Source organism: Panulirus ornatus, chromosome 45 (assembly GCF_036320965.1).
Source record: "Panulirus ornatus isolate Po-2019 chromosome 45, ASM3632096v1, whole genome shotgun sequence".
Lineage (NCBI taxonomy): Eukaryota > Metazoa > Arthropoda > Malacostraca > Decapoda > Palinuridae > Panulirus > Panulirus ornatus.
In genome coordinates, this window is record NC_092268.1 from 6802101 (window position 1) to 6823631 (window position 21531).

General features: G+C 37.5%; 1 protein-coding gene across 1 annotated transcript in view; it reads right to left on the reverse strand.

Annotated features, from left to right (window-relative positions):
- The window catches only part of LOC139762887 (probable Na(+)/H(+) antiporter nhx-9), a 94462-nt gene that overhangs the window by 33405 nt on the left and 39526 nt on the right, over positions 1–21531 (reverse strand). Inside the window, 2 exon segments of the mRNA XM_071688120.1 lie at positions 17218–17368; positions 20204–20266. Of these exon segments, the coding sequence (XP_071544221.1) occupies positions 17218–17368; positions 20204–20266 (214 nt within the window).

Here is a 21531-nt window from a genome sequence, read left to right on the forward strand (position 1 = left end):
GAATCTCTTCACACAAGCCTGTTTTCCATGCTCACCGATTCTTACCACCTTTCTCTCATCCATATCATTTTCTTCTTGGTAATCTTCAAATCTTCAGCCTTGCTTCCACCAGGTAATGATCAAATATCCCTTCAGCTGCCCCTCTCAGCACATTCACACCAAAGAGTTTCACTTTTGCTTGTTTATCAATCCGTATAAAATCCAGTAATGCCTGGAAACCATGTTTCCTACTCCACATATACTTATTATGTCCCATTGTTGGTGTTATGGGACTCCACCTGCTCGAGGTTACACAGTGCATTTAAAGCCTCATTTGTTGAGTCTGTATCCCCAAGAATACAGCCTTGTTAAAACAACTCACTCCAAATGAATTTCCATTTCCTTACTATCAGAAGTAATGAAGTTTGAGATACAGAAGCCCTAGTCTCAGGACTCTTTTATGGAAAGTGGTAATTATATGAGGTAATTATATATAAATGAATAAATGTCCCTTTTCTAAACTAGGTATTCTCTGTCACCAGTTCCTTCTTTGCACACATCTATGCAAGCTTTTCACCACTTTTATTCTCTTCACTAAATACCCCATGACCCCAGTTATACTTTAGCTTTCAAATCACTTATCATTGATAATCAGGTCTCATATCAAAACTATTACACATACACTCAGTTCCTTCAAAATGCTTACCTCTCACTGTTAGTCCTCTAGTGGCCAGGTACATAAGCATTTGTAATTACCCACTTCTCGAAAACCACTTTTATTTTTACCTACATCAGTCTGGGGCTTACCTCCTTACACTTTTTCATGCGCTCCCACAAATCCTGTTTCAGCAGAAGTGCTATCCCTTCCTTACTTCTTTCCCACTCAATTGATCTTGACTTTACCTTAAAGATATTCCCAAACCATCCTTCCCCCTTACCCTTGAGCTTTGTTGCACTCGGAGGTAAAACATCCAGGTTCCTTGCCTTAAGCGTAGTTTATATCTCTCCCTTCTTCTCATCTTGGTTACATTGACACACATTCAGGCACACCAGCCTAAGCCTCCAAAGAACATGAGCTTCATTCCTTGGTTGGCTCCCTCTTCTGTCTCAACTTTTATAAGATGAATTACAAGAGGAGGATTTCAAGCCCCCCCACTCCCTTCCCTCTCAGTCGCCTTCTGTGATAATTAGAAAATGAGAGAGAGAGAAGAGATTATTTCTCCCCATCTCCAAAAGAAGGAACAGAGAAGGGAACCATGTGAGGAAATTTCCTCTAAGGCTCAAATCCTCTGTTCTTAATGCTACCTCGCTAATGCGGGAAATGGCGAATAAGTATGAAAAAATCTCCAATCCACAGGGATATCTATTTTCATCTATAATTACCGTGGAACAAGCCTCTAGGAAAGAGTCTTGGTGTTACTCAAGGCCTTTCTAAAGGACCCTACAGTCCAGAGGGAAACGTAGACTCCTTTGGGGTTAGAAGCTCTTTGATTAGACTGAACTTCCAATGATACTGCCTCACCAAAGCTGACTTTTCACTTGTGGTATAACCTCATGCAGGTGGCATCTGGTTACATCATCCCCATGGACATATACAGTAAACCCTCTGTTAAATGGACTAGATGGGGGAGGGGTGTCCATCAATCCCAAAAGTCCGTTAAATCCAAAATGTAACCTGCGGCCATTTTTTAATACAATATACTGTCGTACAATAAACAGTTCACATGCTTTCTTTTAATTCCTCTATCACTTGATGCCATTTTGAACTGTAAGAATTGCAAACAAATTCAATAGTCACAATTCTCTGCAAACAGCCTGACTGCACAGTAGCCTGAGGCAGACTGAGACAGAAAAAAAAGTAGTTATACCTCACAATACCAAAAACAAGTTATATGAAATTTGCATGGTGCAGCACTTGAAATTTTTTTAAATATTTTCTAAATTATTGTTATTCAATGTATTATTATTTGCCCGGTCTATCAAATCCAAAATTCATTAAATTGAGGGGTTAATGGGATAGGGGAGAAAGAATACTTCCCACGTATTCCCTGCATGTTGTAAAAGGCGACTAAAAGGGATGGAAGCAGGGGGCTCGAAATCCTCCCCTGTCATCTTTAATTTTCCAAAAGAAGGTACAGAGAAGGGGCCCAAGTGAGGATGTTCCCTCTAAGGCTCAGTCTTCTGTTCTTAATGCTACCTTGCTAATGTGGGAAATGGCAAATACATATGAAAAAATATGTATATAATTATTCTAGTAACTAACAAGGCCCCTGCAGCTTCAAGGCTGTGCTACAATCTGTAGTAGGGAGATAATGGGCTCCTTTAAGTTAAGAAGTTCAGTAATGGGACTGTATTACTTTTCATCCACTGATAATGATTCTGCCTCCGTAAAGGTGACTTCTCTCACAAGCGGCATAATGACATGCAGGCAGAATCCAGTAACACCTATATATGTAACTAAATATAGGAGAAAACTATATTATCTGACAAAATTAGGGTATTATAATAGATAAAACAAGGTAGAATTCTTTGGAGCTAATCTAACAAACTATACATTCTAAAGGCTTAGGTTTCAGCAACTTGTCTACACTATAAATAAATCTGATGTATGTGCAGTCACACCCATGAAGCAATTGGTGAGAAAAGCACAGTGATCTAAGCTAACTACATCATTCATGTGCAGTTTTACTATCACTCATGAAATTACCATCAACGTACAATGCACAAATCATAATAATGATGGTAACCTCACATCTGTGAATTGTCTCTGGTCATATTAGAGGGTGGGTGATCCAAAATGAAGAACAAGTCGAATTCCATGCATTCCTTGGACACCAATCTGGGTTAATGTGCGTGGCGATCAAGTTTCCACTTTCAATCAGTGAATCTTTTCAGTAGAGGATTTCAGTGAGTAGAAATTATTCAGTGCTGTTTGGTTTCATTCCTTGGGTATCCACTTTATGTAGGTCCAGTCTATGAGGATGGTTCACATTGTGGTCCCACATTTTGTTACCTCAGTGTTGAGCTTTGATTTTTGTTACCTGCCTGACCCATCCTGTAGATCGGAATTAAGGAAGAAAGATGTCATCACAGATTGTGAGGTGTACGCCGCACGGAGTACCTGTTTATCCAAAACCTCACTATGTATTGAATTTATGTTGCACACGAAAATTAATGATCTTTTATTTGCATTTGTTCTTAAGAATTCTGGCACTGTGTATATAACAGATCATATCATCCATATAATTATAAATCATTTCAGCAGATATTAATATAATATAGCTATTCTAAATATTCTATTCAACAAACATGTGCTCTATCCCTTACATCCTTGCACTCTGTAATATGGTTATTTTATATTCTATTCATCAAACATGTACACTTCCCCTTACATCCTTGCACTCTATCTTTATCCTTTTCTCTGTACAAATATGCATTTATATAATGTTCCTCTTTACACTGTTTTTTCCTCACCGTGCATTGTTACATTCATTCCTTTTGTAAATGAAAGATCCATTTACCTACTCATTTAAATCAAGTGAATCATTCAATTTGCAGTATAAGAATTTTCCATGAATATTTCCTCGAATATGTTTTCTCTAGCAGCCTTTCACTCCTGTTCAACCTCATACTGCCCCACTCTCTAATTACTTTCATGTTTTTTAATGCCTTATCACTGACATGTTTGTAATCCACGTCCATAACAAGGAACTCAATTTTCCGTCACTCTTTGTAAAGGTTTGGCTGGTGAATGTTGGCTCTGGGCCATCAGATACCTATCCCACATCCAGATGACTGATTGGTTACCCATCAAGGACTGAATATTGCTGGTATAGAAAAAAAAAAACCACATTAATATTTACATCTATGCTAAAGTTAATCTTAGTACTGATGATAATACTGCAGCTGCAATGCAGCCCTTAATAACAACTTCAGTGGCCATTAACTACAAACACCATGTTCAAAATACACTCAAAATTCATGTGAATAGGTAAGGGTTGTCTTAATACAGAGGAGTCACAATGTTTCATGGCTTCGGTATCAGAAACCTCCATGAAATATAAAATCACAAAGTCTAGTTTAATTTATTCAAATGGAAGTAATTAGTTAGGTGATGAAGTCCAAAAATTTTCATAAACTGTTCTAAAGTCCAAAAATATGCATAAACTCTTTCAAAACTGCTTAAATGAACAGTAACCATCAAACATAATACATCAACAAATACATTAGATGAACACAATAAAGGAAACAAAAATGATACTTCAGTTTGCTTGATGCAACTGGAGTGCAATGAATGAATCTGTAGATGCAATCATTGGTACATTAGTCATTCCCCTTTCCCTCCAGTTATGATCATATTTTTCATGAGAGCATTTATCAAACATTTTCTCCATGATATCCAGGTTCTTATAACCCATCATCATTACCAAGCCCTTTTTTTTTTTTCATTACTAGATTTTCATATACAAATTTCTTCAAATTTGGTTATGGAAAATAGAAAAATGTAAATCCTAGAATGAAAATGTTGCGAGAGTCCTCCCTAGTATGTTAACCAATGGGTTTATACACTGCAGTTGATAATGTTTTGCCACAAATTGTGAAACTCTGGCCGCAAAATTTCGTAATTAAAGGTACCTATATATTTGTAAATGCAAATCTGAATTTTATGAATTACTGCAACTCCACTGTACCCTATACCCTTTCCAGGTTTGTGGTACCCATTTATCATTTTTCTATGCCATCTGGGGTGTCTCCTTGTCCAGAAAAAAGTGCATATGTATATATGAATAATGACTAGTAAGTTGTATAGTGCAATCATTCACTAGCGTCTGGTGGCATCGACCAAGACAGGCAGTCTGTTGTTCCGTTCTGCGAGACAACACGGTTTCAAAGAAAGAAAGTCATCCGTAACCAGTTTTCTACACTTTTATAACAAGTGAACTCCATCCTAGATTAAAGGAAGGGATGGTAAGGCTGGATGTCCTTGGAATTCCAGAAAGCCTTTGACACAGTTCTCCAACAAAGGCTTATAAAGAAAGTGGAGTTACAGGCAGGAATAAGGGTGGACTTTTTCACTGACGAGAAACAACACATGGCATGATGCAAGGCCTGGTCTGGTGCTCAGTGCTATTCTTGGTCTATGTAAATGATTTTCCTAACTATCATCCAACAACATTGTCAATCTGTTTTAAGAAATTCAACTGCCAACCACTCTCACCTCTCGTCATTCTACACTCAATCTCTCTTGGTATCTCTTCACACAAGCCCCTTCTCCAAGCCTGCCTACTTTCACCATTCTTTTCACTCACATCATTTCTTTGTTTCTTAAACACTATTCAATCTTTCACCTTATCTCTACCAGATAATGATTAGACATCCCACCAGCTGCCCCTCTCAGGACATTCAAGTCCAACTGTCTTTTTTTTTTTCTCACTTGTCAATTAGTACGCAATCCAATAAAGTCTGCTTACCATCTGTACCTTTTTAAAAGAGGTGTAGTAGTCCAAATCACCAATCTTTTTTCAGCACATATTTCTTCAAGTTGTTGATCATTTCCATCCATATCATTGAATACCCCATGCCTCTAGTTATACTCTCAACTGCCACATTACTCACTTTCACCTTCAAATCACCTATCACCAACATCCAATGTTTTGCATCAAAACTGCTCACACACTCTTTCAGCTGTTACCGATACACTGGCTTCTCTTCATCCACCTTTTTTGAGGCCGAGTACATGACCACAAATAATTGCTCACCTCTTATAACTCGCTTTCATTTTTACCAACATCAGTCTGAAGTGCACTTCCTTATACCGCTTCACACATTTTCATGGCTCCTCATTCAGCGTAAGTGCTGCCACTTCCTTAGTTCTTACCTTCACTTTACCCCTAACACATTTCCAAATCATTCTTCCCCATTAACCTTGAGCTTTGTTTCACTCTGAGCTAGAACATCCATGTTCCTTTCCTCAAACCTGTCTGTCCTTTCTCCTTATCCTGTTTACATCCGAACAAGTTCAGACACCCCAGCCTGAGCCTTTGAGAAGGATGTTCTTAAAATCAATTACTAAATATGAATCATTTTTGGCTGCATAACATTTAAGGCTGTGGTAACTCCTGAAAATTTCTCCATCAAGATAAATACTTGGTAATTCTTACTTTTGAAATGTATCGTATAACGTATTTATGACATTTTACTGTGAGGAAAGGAACTACAAGTATTAAGTTTTTGTACAGTATATGATAACTTTACTGTAATATTAGTCTCAATTTTGGCGGCAAGACATACAGGTACACATGTAAAGTCATTCATGGGCAGCATCACTTAAGATGAAGTTGAGTCATTGCGAGCAAGTCAAAAGTTAGCCACAGTGTAGCTGTACTTGGATGTGTGAGATCATTTTATGCATAGTCAGTGATCATTATGGTGGAGGATACTATGCAATCAACAGAGCTTTTAAAAATAGCAAAGTAAAGCCAAGTGTTCATGGGACAAATTTCACTCTGTAGCTCTTCTTCTGTGGTACTAAACAGTCCCATTTTGCAAATCCACACAAACTTTGTAAAACAGACTATTACTTCAATAACTTAATAATTTATACTATATTGGAGGCTCCAGGTATGGAAATAAGTCCATGTTAAGGCCAGACCTTAAATGAAATATAAAGATGTTACCGAAAGAGAAAAAGAAGAGACATGGAAAAAGCATTTACAAATTCTAGAGGAAGTGAAAAACCTCTGTCTTTTACAAAAAGACAGGTCATAGTTATTTAGAAAGACATGAGTAGGTAGAGAGTAACAAAGCTTTCAAGTGTAGGAAAAGAAACAGTTATCAAAACGGCCCACCCTTGATTTGCCCACTGGCCACACAGTAATCATGTGATGCTGCAACTTGCTAAGTACTGTCTGGATCAGTTAATGGTTCTGAAAGCATACACTGGGACAAGAGAAACTACCATCAGTGACTGACGAAGGGCTTGAGGTGAGACAACATCATTAACTAGTGGTATGTAGCAGATCACACTGCTGACAGCATTTGTAGTTATCAACCACTGAAGAGTCATAAGAGAGTTGTGATACAACTTTGAAGTGATTAATTCAGCTGTGTAACATTAAATCTAATATCACCATTCATGCTCTCATAATGAATTGTTGCACTTCAGAGTTTTTTCGCTTGACATCTGGGTTCAGAAACACAAACCCTTCCCTCACATTAAACTTTTCCCAGTGTTCATCCCTCTTTCATTTACACTCACATACACCTTTGCATGAACATCTACCTGTTGAGATCAGCATCATCACTTGATCGATTAAGTGCCCAGCGAAGAGCCCGTCTGTCTTGAACATGTTGATGCAACTGATGAGTCTGTTGGAGTCATGTGTATTAAACAGGTTAAAGATATAAAGATATGCTGATCATAGGGAGGTCAGTGTGATGTACTGTCACTGGCCTTTTTCTACAGTTATACGTCTGCTTCAGTATCATTTTGTACTTCTATTAATATTAAGCGAACATTCATATTCAAAGAGCCTATATCAACAAGGCTATTCTCTACAATATGCTATGCTGTATTATATAAGAATTTATTCTAATAAGTTTTGCTGATTACTTAACTGCTTTTTCTACAAACTTCCTGCCTACTTTTCAAAAAAATGCAAATGTTATATTTTCACAGCCACTTTCTTAGCTATAACGCTGTACTTTGTGTCACTTCTCCTATGGGTCATAAAACCTTATAGTTTTCAAAATACAGTAATGTTATACATTCACAACCTTGCTACCTTTTCATTTTTAAAGTCATGCTTTCTACCACTTCCTCTAAGGATCATAAAACCTATTTTACTCTAGTCTCGATACAATGTTCTTTCATCGAGAATGATTTTTCATTATGTGAAACTCCATGGTGTAAAAGGCTCAAGCTTATAGGTTTGAATCTTTGTTGCAGTAATTGGTCCACAGTCAATTCAGCTGTTCATCCACCCCTCAGGGGATGGTCAATAAAATGGGTACCTGGCTTTGGTTAGGGAAACAGTGGTTAAGTATAATAATAATAAAATCATATAGATATATAAATAATAAATAAATATATATTTGTTTATTCATTTATTATACTTTGTTGCTGTCTCCCACTTTAGCGAGGTAGCACAAGGAAACAGACGAAAGAATGGCCCAACCCACCCACATACACATGCATATACATATACACCCACACACACATATATACATACCTATACATTTCAATGTATACATATATATACATACACAGACATATACATATATACACATGCACAAAATTCATACTTGCTGCCTTTATTCATTCCCATCGCCACCGTGCCACACATGAAGACAACCCCCTCCCCCCGCATGCACGCAAGGTAGTGCTCGGAAAAGACAACAAAGGTCACACTCGTTCACACTCAGTCCCTACCTGTCCTGTATAATGCACTGAAACCACAGCTCCCTTTCCACATCCAGGCCCCAAAACTTTCCATGGTTTACCCCAGATGCTTCACATGCCCTGGTTCAATCCACTGACAACACATCGACCCCAGTATACCACATCGTTCCAATTCACTCTATTCTTTGAACACCTTTCACCCTCCTGTATGTTTAGGCTCCGATCACTCAAAATCTTTTTCACTCCACCTGGAATTCCACCTCCAATTTGGTCGCCCACTTCTCCTTGTTCCCTCCACCTCTGACACATATATCCTCTCTGTCAATCTTTCCTCACTCATTCTCTCCGTGACCAAACCATTTCAAAACACCCTATTCTGCTCTCTCAACCACACTCTTTTTATTACCATACATCTCTCTTACCCTTTCATTACTGACTCGATCAAACCACCTCACACCACATATTGTCCTCAAACATCTCATTTCTAACACATCCACCCTCCTCCGCACAACTCTATCTGTAGCCCACGCCTCGCAACCATATAACATTGTTGGAACCACTATTCCTTCAAACATACCCATTTTTGCTTTCCGAGATAATGTTCTCACCTTCCACACATTTTTCAACGCTCCCAGAACTTTCGCCCCCTCCCCCACCCTATGACTCACTTCAGCTTCCATGGTTCCATCCGCTGCCAAGTCCACTCCCAGATATCTAAAACACTTCACTTCCTCCAGTTTTTCTCCGTTCAAACTTTCCTCCCAATATATTCATATTATTATTATTATGATTATCATTATTATTATTATTATTATTATTATCATTATTATCATTATTATTATTATTATCATTATTATTATTATTATTATTATTATTTATTATTATTTATTATTATCATTATCATTTATTTATTCATTTATTTATTTTCCTTTGTTGCTGTCTCCAGCATTAGCGAGGTAGCACAAGGAAACAGACGAAAGAATGGCCCAACCCACCCACATACACATGTATATACATACATGTCCACACACGCCAATATACATACCTATATATCACAATGTATACATATATATGCACACAGACATATACATATATACACATGTACATAATTCATACTGTCTGCCTTTATTCATTCCCATCACCACCCCACCACACATGAAATATCAACCCCCTCCCCCTCATGTGCGCGAGGTAGCACTAGGAAAAGACAACAAAGGCCACATTCGTTCACACTCAGTCTCTAGCTGTCAAGTAATAATGCACTGAAACCACAGCTTCCTTTCCACATCCAGGCCCCACAAAACTTTCCATGGTTAACCCCGGATGCTTCACATGCCCTGGTTCAATCCACTGACAGCACATCAGCCCCGGTATACCACATTGTTCCAATTCACTCTAGTCCTTGCACACCTCTCACCCTCCTGCATGTTCAAGCCCCGATCACTCAAAATCTTTTTCACTCCATCTTTCCACCTCCAATTTGGTCTCCCACTTCTCCTTGTTCCCTCCACCTCTGACACATATATCCTCTTGGTCAATCTTTCCTCACTCATTCTTTCCATGAGACCAAACCATTTCAAAACACCCTCTTCTGCTCTCTCAACCACACTCTTTTTATTACCACACATCTCTCTTACCCTATTATTACTTACTCGATCAAACCACCTCACACCACATATTGTCCTCAAACATCTCATTTCCAACACATCCACCCTCCTCCTCACAACTCTATCTATAGCCCAAGCCTCGCAACCATATAACATTGTTGGAACCACTATTCCTTCAAACATACCCATTTTTGCTTCCCGAGATAATGTTCTCGACTTCCACACATTCTTCAACGCTCCCAGAACTTTCGCCCCCTCCCCCACCCTATGATTCACTTCTGCTTCCATGGTTCCATCCACTGCCAAATTCACCCACAGATATCTAAAACACTTCACTTCCTCCAGTTTTTCTCCAATCAAACTTATCTCCCAATTGACCTGACCCTCAACCCTACTCTTATTCACATCTACTCTCAGCTTTCTTCTTTCACACACTTTACCAAACTCAGTCACCAGCTTCTGCAGTTTCTCACATGAATCAGTCACCAGCTTCTGCAGTTTCTCACACGAATCAGCCACCAGCGCTGTATCACCAGTGAACAACAACTGACTCACTTCCCAAGCTCTCATCCACAACAGACTGCATACTTGCCCCTCTTTCAAAAACTCTTGCATTTACCTCCCTAACAACCCCATCCATAAACAAATTAAACAACCATGGAGACATCACACACCCCTGCTGCAAACCTACATTCACTGAGAACCAATTATTATTATCATTATTATTATTATTATCATTATTATTATCATCATTATTATTATCATTATTATTATCATCATTATTATTATCATTATTATTATTATTATCATTATTATTATCATCATTATTATTATCATTATTATTATCATCATCATTATTATCATTATTATTATTATTATACTTTGTCGCTGTCTCCCACGTTAGCGAGGTAGCGCAATGAAACAGACAAAAGAATGCACCACCCACCCACATACACATATACATACACATCCTCACATGCACATATACATACCTATGCATCTCAACATATACATATATATACACACACAGACATATACATATATACACATGTACATAAGCTTTAATGAGATGGCCTCAATTAGGGCTTCAGTTGCCCATGCTGTCTCAGCTAACATAGAGAATAAATTAGCAACAGGAAAATAATGGACGAGATGCCACTAAGGAATATTACATAAAATTTTTACCAAAATTTGATTAAAAATTTCGTACAATATTATAGATTATGCATTTCAGCCAATTTTTTTATGAAAATCATATGGAGAGTAATAGAAATACACACCAATTCTAAACTGGTAATGTTGCCAGTTTAAAAAAGCTCTGAATTCCTCAGGGAAATGTTTTAAGAAGAAAATCTGCTGTTTATATGCAAAATATTTACATCAAGTCCTCATTGTTTGTTCCCTTAATCTGTCTAGACAGATAAAAGTAACACCCATCATCTATTATATCAATGCATGATCCTGGGATCTTTAGGTCCACCAGAACCCTCCGTCAAGCTCTGGGCTCATGATTAAGCCATCACTACTTTTTCCTGTGTACCTGTCTATTGTTGCTTTCCTCTGTTCTATCTAGATGCATCTGAATATAAGATCCATCAGGATGGAAGCATATTTCACTAATCAAATATGACCATATGACCAGATACCTTGGCCTCCTTTTGAAGTCCCAACATTGATCCAGTTAAGAGGTTTTTGGTCTGTCCTTTTAATTCTACTTATCTGATAGAAGGATAACTAACCCTTTCTTTTGGAAAACACAACTGTTTGTTCCAGCCTGCATTCAGTGTCATTTCTCATTTCATTTATGTTCTGCACTTGATGTCAGAGAAAATACCCCATGTTCCTTGCATATCCCAATAAGTTAGTGCCACAATTTTTGGCTGATTGGTTATCCAGATCATGTCTTATTCTTGTGAAATGGATTTGGTTCGAGGGCAACCCATTAGAAGACTTGAAAAACTGCTGTATTCCTTTTATGATCTCTGCTTTTCACTACTTGTGAGAATTAACTGGTTCATTATTTTTCCAATTCCACAAGAATAAAAACATAGGAACCATAAGTGCAATTTTCCCCACATGAGGCTATCTAAAAGGAGTTATTCTGTCCATCTTTGAGCTGTTACACTTCTACCACAAATCATTCAACTGAGCGAGAGAACTCGAAGTCCTAATAACTGATAATTTAAAGGAAATTTTTTGACACATTTATCTTTTTCTCTGTGAACAGAATAATCAGATTATATACTTTTTTTTTTTTTTTTTTTTTTTTTTCCAAAAGAAGGAACAGAGAATTGGGCCAGGTGAGGGTATTCCCTCAAAGGCCCAGTCCTCTGTTCTTAACGCTACCTCGCTAATGCGGGAAATGGCGAACAGTTTGAAAGAAAGAAAGAAAGATGAATCTTATAGGTATATATGATTTAAGAGATGACCTTTAGTCTCAACTACAATGAGGCTATGAAGCTGTTGACCAAGAGAGTATGAAAAGGTAGTCCATTTCAAAATCTTCCCTTCTGCCTCCAGTTCAACCCGACAACTCCACTCTTTCCTCATTCAACTCTAGCTCTTCCCATCCTTTCTATCATATAATCAGCCACCCATTTTACCCCAACACCTTTTCACCTTCTTGACCTATCTTAAAAATCCTGCAGAATCACTGAAATACTGAGTTAACGGGAATTTTTATAAATTTTGTGTCTTCAGTGATGCGAACATTCTATTTACATGAAATCTTCTGAAAAGAAAATCAGAGCTGACAAATACTAGCTTTTTATGTGCTTTTCAGCGTTCACTTTACTAAGTTGATGTATACCCTGAAATAGTAAAAAGTGGTTCTTGAAGATATCAACGAATCTTGAACAAGGATGAGTTTAGGAACTTAGCCTATTTACGAAAGCTACAGCAGCAGATTCCATCATTGATAATTTTCTCCTACAAATCAATAAATAGCCGAACATTGTCATATATTTGTTTTACATACGACCAACAGTTTTTCCCCAGTTCTGAGGAGACTAAGTTTTTCCTTCATGGATTTGACATCATCATAATATTTCATTGTCTGAGGAGCTCTTATGTACAATACTAAACAAAAGAATGGTCATCTTTCCTGAGCTAATGACGTATGTCTCTCTCTCAATAAAGATCTTGAATATCTTTGTGTCAACATTCATCAGAACAATCACAAGATATAGAGTTAGCAAGTATCATCAATTGTGGCGGACATAAAACTAATGAATGACCAAAAAGAGCAATCCATGGTCATTAAAGTGAGCTTAAAGTGGTACATTTCATTAGCACTGGCCTAAGCATAAAATAATGCCAAAAAAATAAAATTTTGGGTAACCTTTCACCCTTAAAGAAGAGCCAACATATACATGCATAGTGTGTGGTAAGTAAAAGACATTTTTGTGCCAAATTTCAAGACTGCCAGCAGAAGAATGCTATGGAGTGTAAAAACTGTCCATATAGTGACCTATCTGACCCATACAGAATAGCAGATATGGTTCAAATCACAAATTTTTCAAATGCATTGTATGGTGCTTGTGAGAAAGCAATTGTATGTAGAGTATCATCTGAGCTGATGCCCAACACCGTCCGAAAATACACAAGTTTAACCTTTGTCCCCATACAATCGTCTTGCTGCATTAAACCAATGTGCATGCTACCATGTTTCAAGTTAGCCTGTCCTATTCTGAAGAAAAGGTGCAAAACTTTGACGGTTTGCAGAAAGAACATATATAATGGAGACTGTTTCCCTCCACATAGAGGGAAACAACAACTGGGTTGCCATGGCAAAAATGCAAAAATGTTGCTTTTAAAAACAGCAAGAACTTCATTTTCTACAAATTATGACCATGGTGCTGAAATGTGGGGGCTTTAGTCTTCCACAACACTATGGCATTACTACATGAAAGAATTTAGATGTATGAAAGATGTATTCTGTGAAAAAAGTATGTGGACATTCTTTCAGAAGCACTTCACACAAAACAAAACACAAAATCCAATATTCACATCAGTCGTGTAACATTCAAAAATTTTACTTCAATATGACAAAGGTGCATGGACATGGAAGTGTTATAATCAACTTTGAAAAGAAAAAATGGAATGGCATTGGCAAGGTGAAGGTAAAAAGTGAAAAACAATAAGGGTATTTCATGAATTAGTGTGGTGTTCAAATTACAGAGGTATAAGTTTGTTGAGTATTCCTGGGAAATTATATGGGAGGGTATTGATTGAGAGGGTGAAGGCATGTACAGAGCATCAGATTGGGGAAGAGCAGTGTGGTTTCAGAAGTGGTAGAGGATGTGTGGATCAGGTGTTTGCTTCGAAGAGTGTGTGGATCAGTTGTTTGCTTTGAAGAGTGTGTGGATCAGATGTTTGCTTTGAAGACTGTGTCAGAAATATTTAGAAAACAGATGGATTTTATGTCATTTATGGATCTGGAGAAGGCATATGATGGGGTTGATAGAGATGCTTTGTGGAAGGTCTTCAGAGTATATGGTTTGGGAAGTAAGCTGCCAGAAACAATGAAAAGATTTTACGAGGGATGCAAGGCATGTGTACGAACAGGAAGAGAGGAGAGTGATTGGTTCCCAGTGAAGGTTGGTCTGCAGTAGGGATGTGTGATGTCCCTATGTTGTTTAATTTGTTTAAGGATGGGGTGGTTAGGGAGGTAAATGCAAGAGTTTTGGAAAGAGGGGCAAGTATGCAGTCTGTAGGGGATGAGATGGCCAAGATTTCTTTTACTTTGAACCATCCAACCAATAAAATATATCAATGCCAGTAAGATTTGTTTTACTTTGAACTATCCAACCAATAAAATAAATCAATGCCAGCAATATTTGTTTTACCTTGAACCATCCAACCAATAAAATATATCAATGCCAGCAAGATCTTTTTTTTTTCCCTTCAACCATCCAACCAATGAAATATATCAATGACAGCAAGATTTTTTCTCCTTGAACCATCCAACCAATGAAATATATCAATGCCAGCAAGATTTTTTTATACCTTGACCCATCCAACCAATAGAATATATTGATGCCAGCAAGATTTTTTCACCTTGAACCATCCAACCAATAAAACATATCAATGCTAACAGTAAGGAGTAACACCAAAAGTAAATTAATCATATGCAGCAGATGTGATATCTACACAGCTAATACTTTCATCACCTGTACACTTTGTGGAAGGGTAATGTTGATGGTGCATAAATAACAAAATGAAAATCATCTCTCTGATGTCAGTTTCTGTTATGCTGGATTCTAGTGTAACCCATTTATCTTCTGCCAAAAGAATTGTAGACATCCTATAACATATTCATACAAAAAACAATAAATGACAATGCTGGGTAGGTAAAGAAGGATGTTCTGTGAAATATACGACTGGAGTCAGAGTGGGAAGGAAGCCATAAGCGTAGGACTCCATTCCAGTCTTGTATAAAAAGGTTAATTTTATATTTTCTTCATGTATTCTCCACAACAATTCTAATTAAAAAACATTCTATCAATTTATCAGGATTCCCTAAGCATTCTTTTGTCTCCTTCCGGAACTGCACTCCCCTTAACTTCCCACTGCTATCCTTAACAAATATCACTGAAAAAATAAACTCTTTCACCTTCTTCCCCAACACAAGATGTTATTACACAGACTTTTCATGCCTTACAAACAGCAGATCCTTACTCCTTCTATCTGTTGTCATTGTCTTCCTCCAGCACACATCAAAATGCTTCTATCACGCTGAAATCCATATTTGACTCGGTTGACAAAATGATTATCTGCCTAAAATAAATATGATAGTTTCCATGCTACTGCATTCTATCTCACTTTCATTTAATATACAGCCTCATCCATAAAAGACACTACCACAGGGACATGACAGAACCTTGATGTAATCCCACTATCATTTTAAACCACTTGCCCAAATTAGTCTTTAATTTTGCACAAGCTACAATTCCATTATGAAAACCGTCAATAGAAAAGAATAGTCTTCCATACACACCAACGTCTAAGATTTTCCAAAGTACTTCTATACTCACCTTTATGATATGCTTTTACAAAATGAACAAAAGCTAGGCTGTTCTTTTCCTTGAGCATAACCTGCATATGCATGAAATTCCAATAAGTACACCTTCTATCAATAAATGCTTCTTACAAACAGAGTTGATACTGATTAGTTTTACATAATACATATCACCTCATATGACTAACTAACTGTACTGATACAGCTTCTTTCTGTAATTCTCCATATCTATTCTATGGGTATTATTTTGGCCTTTTTCGGTGCTAAATGATGAGAATAAACAAAATCATGTATTACTGCTGCACGAGGACACTAGTGTTGAGAGTAAGGTATATGAACACATGAATTAGCCATAGTATTCAAGCCATTCTGACTGACCTTTCTAATTGTGTATTTACACAATGTGTATTTATATATATATGGATAAGGATATCTTCCTTGGGCTGAAAAGGAGTTGAATTAGTACTCACAGAACATGGAATGCAAGCCTGGTCTCCCCACAACAGAAGAAGTATTAGTACACTGGAAAAGGAGCAAGTCAGGGATTGAAAACAATGCCAGTGAAGGCAATTACCATATGAAGAAAGAGTGAATGAACTTAAATTGACAAAATGAATGGGAAAATGTAGATAACAATTTTTTTTTCTACTCAGCACCTGGTAACTCCTAGGAAAAATTGATTTTGCCCAACTAAGGGAGAAAACCAAGAAGGGGAACTACATTGGTGGCGGTGATAAATGATTGGACTGCACAGTGTGGGTATCATGAGGCCCAACACAAATGTTTTACGAATACTTATGACAGTTACTTGAAAATGACAGAAGTTACCATTATGAATTCCTAACTCCCTAGACCTCTTACTCATTCATAAAGACTGGACTACCAGTACAGACTCGAAATAAATCTTCATGCAACACAATACATACAGCAAAATACGAAAATTCTTCTTTACAGATTTCACAACACCTATTTGATCTCAATATGACGACAATTAGTTACAAAGTTGTTAATCAAAGCTGTGTATTATTCATTCAACTTCTTTAATGTTTTATCTTTCAATGCTGCTATGTTTTAAAAACTGAATGATTTTTGTTGATCTAATATTATTTCTTTTTTATATTTGTTAATCTAATATCAACTTTCCTTTTTTGTTAATATAATATTAACTTTTTTCATCTCCACTGCTTCTTGAATAATGACAACTCGCATACCTTATTATATGGATTGTTCCTAAAGGCTCTTCGAAGAGCGTGAGCATCCTGTGATTTTTGAGCTGTGGGATCTGTAGCAGCACTCTCTGAAGCAATTCTACTTCGCCGAAGAGGTAAGAGTGAGGAATGCTTCCTCCGCAACTGCACACTCCTGTGTATGAGAAATTCAAGATTTAAAATTTTAATGGAATAGATAAAGATAATGCAATCCAAACAGTGTAATTCTTTTTGTGAGGATATAGCAAGCAGTATAATTCTTATTGTGAGCATATAACAAGCAGTGCTATTCTTATTGTGAGCATATAACAAGCAGTGTAATTCTTATTGTGAGCATATAGCAAGCAGTGTAATTCTTATTGTGAGCATATAAGCAAGCAGTGTAAAACTAATTGTGTGCATATAGCAAGCAGTGTAATTTTTATTGTGAGCTGTGGTGCAGTGACTGAGCATAAATGATAGTTCAGTCTAACAAATATACAGGTTGACTGTTTTCATAATAAACCTCTTCATGTTATGATCAGGGAATGCAATATCCATTAACCTGCCTCATATAACTGAACACTATCATGTCAAAATGATTTCCCCTCAGATATTACTGTCATCACATCCTCATTTGCTCAACACTTTCATCTCTCTAACATACTCCTTAACTTTACTAAGTCTTGCAATTCAATGTCATTCTTCTATTTAGTACTGTATGCCTGAAAAGCTTAGAATTAAGAATATTTTTTTTTTCATTCTTGATTGCCATTTCCCATCTTAGCAAGGTAGTGCCAAGATCAGACAAAGAAAGGCTACATTCACTCATATCAATTCTCTAACTGTCATTTGTAATACACAAAGCACAGTTCCCTATCTACGATCAGGTTCCACAGATCTTTACATTGTTTATCCTGGACACTTCATATCCCTGGTTCAGACCACTGACATCGTTCCAGTTCACCGAGTCCTGTACATGCCTTTCATCCTTCTGGCGCCATTGCTCAAAATCTTTCTCACTCCATCCTTTCATCTCCAGTTGGGTCTCCCTGTTCTCTTTCTTCCCTCCACTTCTAACATATAGATCCTCTTTGCCAACCTTTCCTCATTTGTCTAAACCATTTCAGCATACCTTTCTCAGCTCTCTTAACCACACACTTTTCATTATCATACCTCTTTTTTCCCCTTTCATTACATATTCAATCAAAATCACCTCACACAACATTATGACTTCAAACATTTTGATCAGAACACATACATCCTGCTCTTCACAGCCTTATTCATAGCCCATGCCTCACAGCTATATAATATTGCTGGGACTACTACACTTTCAAACTTACCCATTTTTGCCCTCCCAGATAATGATCAATGTTTCCATACATTCTTCAGCGCTCCCAGAACCTTAGTCCACTCACACACACAATGACCCACTCCTGCTTCCATGGATCCATTCAATGCCATGTCCACTCCCAGGAATCTAAAACACTTCACTTCCTCAAACTTTTCTCCATTCAAACTCACATCCTAACTAACCTGTCCTTCACTTCTGCTCAACCTAATAATCTTGCTTTTATTTATATTCACTCACAACTTCCTCTTTTCATACATACTCTTAAACTCAGTCTCTTCCAAGGCCCTCTCATACACTAAAGACTGCATACTTGCCCCTCTCTCTTACACTCTCGCATTTACCTCCTCAGCCATTCTATCCATAAACGAATCAAACAACTATGGGGACATCACACACTATCTAAAATAAGAAACAAATTAAAATTTAAAGTATTCAGATTGAATCAAAAAGCAAGATATCAGACATTCCTCATGATAGCTGCAGTTTTCATCATATACTAACAAAAGTATACAAAACAGTTATCTTTTTATAATGGAATGGCAGCAAGTATAGAATTAATATAAACAGACATACTGGTATACCAGTTTAATTCATACCTTAAATAATTTTGTGCCATTATGGGTGAGGTTATCAAAACTGATCATAACTTATCTATACACTAGTTGTGTCCAGTATCAAAAGTACTACATCAATACTTCATGCTTCTTCAAATCATATGACACACTGGCTCAAGCAAAATATTTTTCACATACATTTACCACCAGGCCCTATCCTTATCCACGTACGCTCCATCACATTTACAATATCTTTGAAATTATTTAACTGCTTCATCACATTTACAATATCTTTGAAATTGTTTAACTTTTTAGCTCCCTCATCTCTTCATCTCCATCCTCTTTACATGCCCACACGACTGTGTCTATGGGTACAGGGAGCAAAACATCTGTTATACATGTGAAACTTATGCCATCTTGCAAACATCATCCATAAACACTTTATTTTCTATTTTCCTCTTCCCCGCCACCAGAGATTTCTCAGATAAGTAAATGCCAATACTCTTCTCTCTTTCTCTCTCTCTCAATCACATCCACTGTTTCCCATGTTAGCGAGGTAGAGCCAAGAACAGATGAAGAAAGGCCGCATTCACTTACATATACCCTTTGTCTATCACCTTCAGTGCATCGAAACCAAAGGCCCCTTATTGACAGCCAGGTCTCACAGACATTTCCAAGGTGTCCCCCGTTCACCTTACATGCCTTAGTTCAGTCTATTGACAACACGTCAACCCCTGTATGGCATGTAATTCCAATTTGCTCTATCCTATACACATCTTTCACCCTCCTGCATGTTCAGGCCCCCACCACTGAAAATGTTTTTCCATCCTTCCATCTCCAGTTTGGTCTTCCCCTTCTCTCTGTTCCCTCCACTTCTGACACACATATATCCACTTAATTGCCATTTCCTGCACTAGCAAGAAAATATCGTGAATAAACTAACTACTTGTGAGAACACAGTCTCTTGCCTCTGCTTTATGACTTGTAAAAAAAAGCCAGAGAATCAATTTGTTCATAGAAAGATGGATTTATGATATCTAAAAAAGAACCAAATGGAAAGCTTCTCATCAGTGCTTGTTACTATTCATTATGGCCTACTTACCCATCCTGGACGAACCCTGGAATGGTATCCAAATCTTCATCTTGAGAATCCTCCAGACTAAACCTAAAAAACAACAAAAGTCATTAAACAATGACCTAATTACTACAGTAATGGAGACCTAAACATATAAATGATGCACATTATTGTTATTAGTGCTGTCATACAATCCCAGGGCCCCTTTAAGAAGGCTCTAGAAGCCTTGAGGCTACACTCCACACAAAAGACAAATAATGAACTCATTTAGAGGGAGAAGGCCCTCAGTGAAACTGTACTTCTTTCCACTTACAGTATTGCTTAAGGTGAATTCTCGTGTGCTGTGCAATCACTCGCAGGCAAAGTCTAGTAATACACAAATATATATATGCATATGACTCCTGTTAGGCACCAGGAGTGGACAAAGAAATGGCCTCATTTGCTCATATCCGCTCTCCAGCTGCCATGTAAAATGCACTAAAAGTATAGCCACCCTATCCACAGCCAAGTCCCTATGTCCCCTCTGCGACATCCCCTGACCATTTCATATGCCCTGGCTCATCTCACATCTCTCCAACCCAATCTATCCTGTGCATGCCTGCCATCCTTTTGCACGTTCAGGCCCCAAACACTCAGAAAGCAAATTTCATTCTGTCAGTTCAACTTATCCTATATGACTGTTCCATCTACTTCTGAGACATATATCCTTCTTGCCATCCTCTCCTCACTCATCCTTTCCATATATCCAAACCATTTCAGCACATCCTCTTCAGATCTATTGTATAAACTCTTCTTACTACTGCACATCACTCTTACCCTGTCAATCCTTACTTGATCAATCCTCCTCAAAGCTCATACTGTACTCATGCATTCCATTTCCAGTACTTTTACCATCTACTACACTTTTTCATCTATGATCCATGCCTCACATCCATACAAAACTGGTGGAACTACTATAACATCAAACATATCTGTCTTTGCCTTTAGAGATGGTGGCATCTCATTCCATACACTCCTCAATGAAACCAGTACTTTATTCTCCTTGCCCACCCCATGGCTTTCTTCAGTTACATCCACAACCACACAGTTAAAACAATCTGCTTCATCTAGATTCTATTTTCAAACTCACATTCTAACCAACCTTTCCATTCCTGCCTTACATTCATCAACATCAACTCAACTGATCCATGTACAGAGTTCTTCACTGATTCCATGTGCTTTGAGTTTTGGTAAGAGTGTCTTGTGAGGTACTTTATCAAAAGCCTTTTGAAAATCTAAATATACCACACCAGATGGTAATTTTTTGTCCCAATTCTGATATATAACATTAAAAAATTCCAGCAAATTCATCAAGC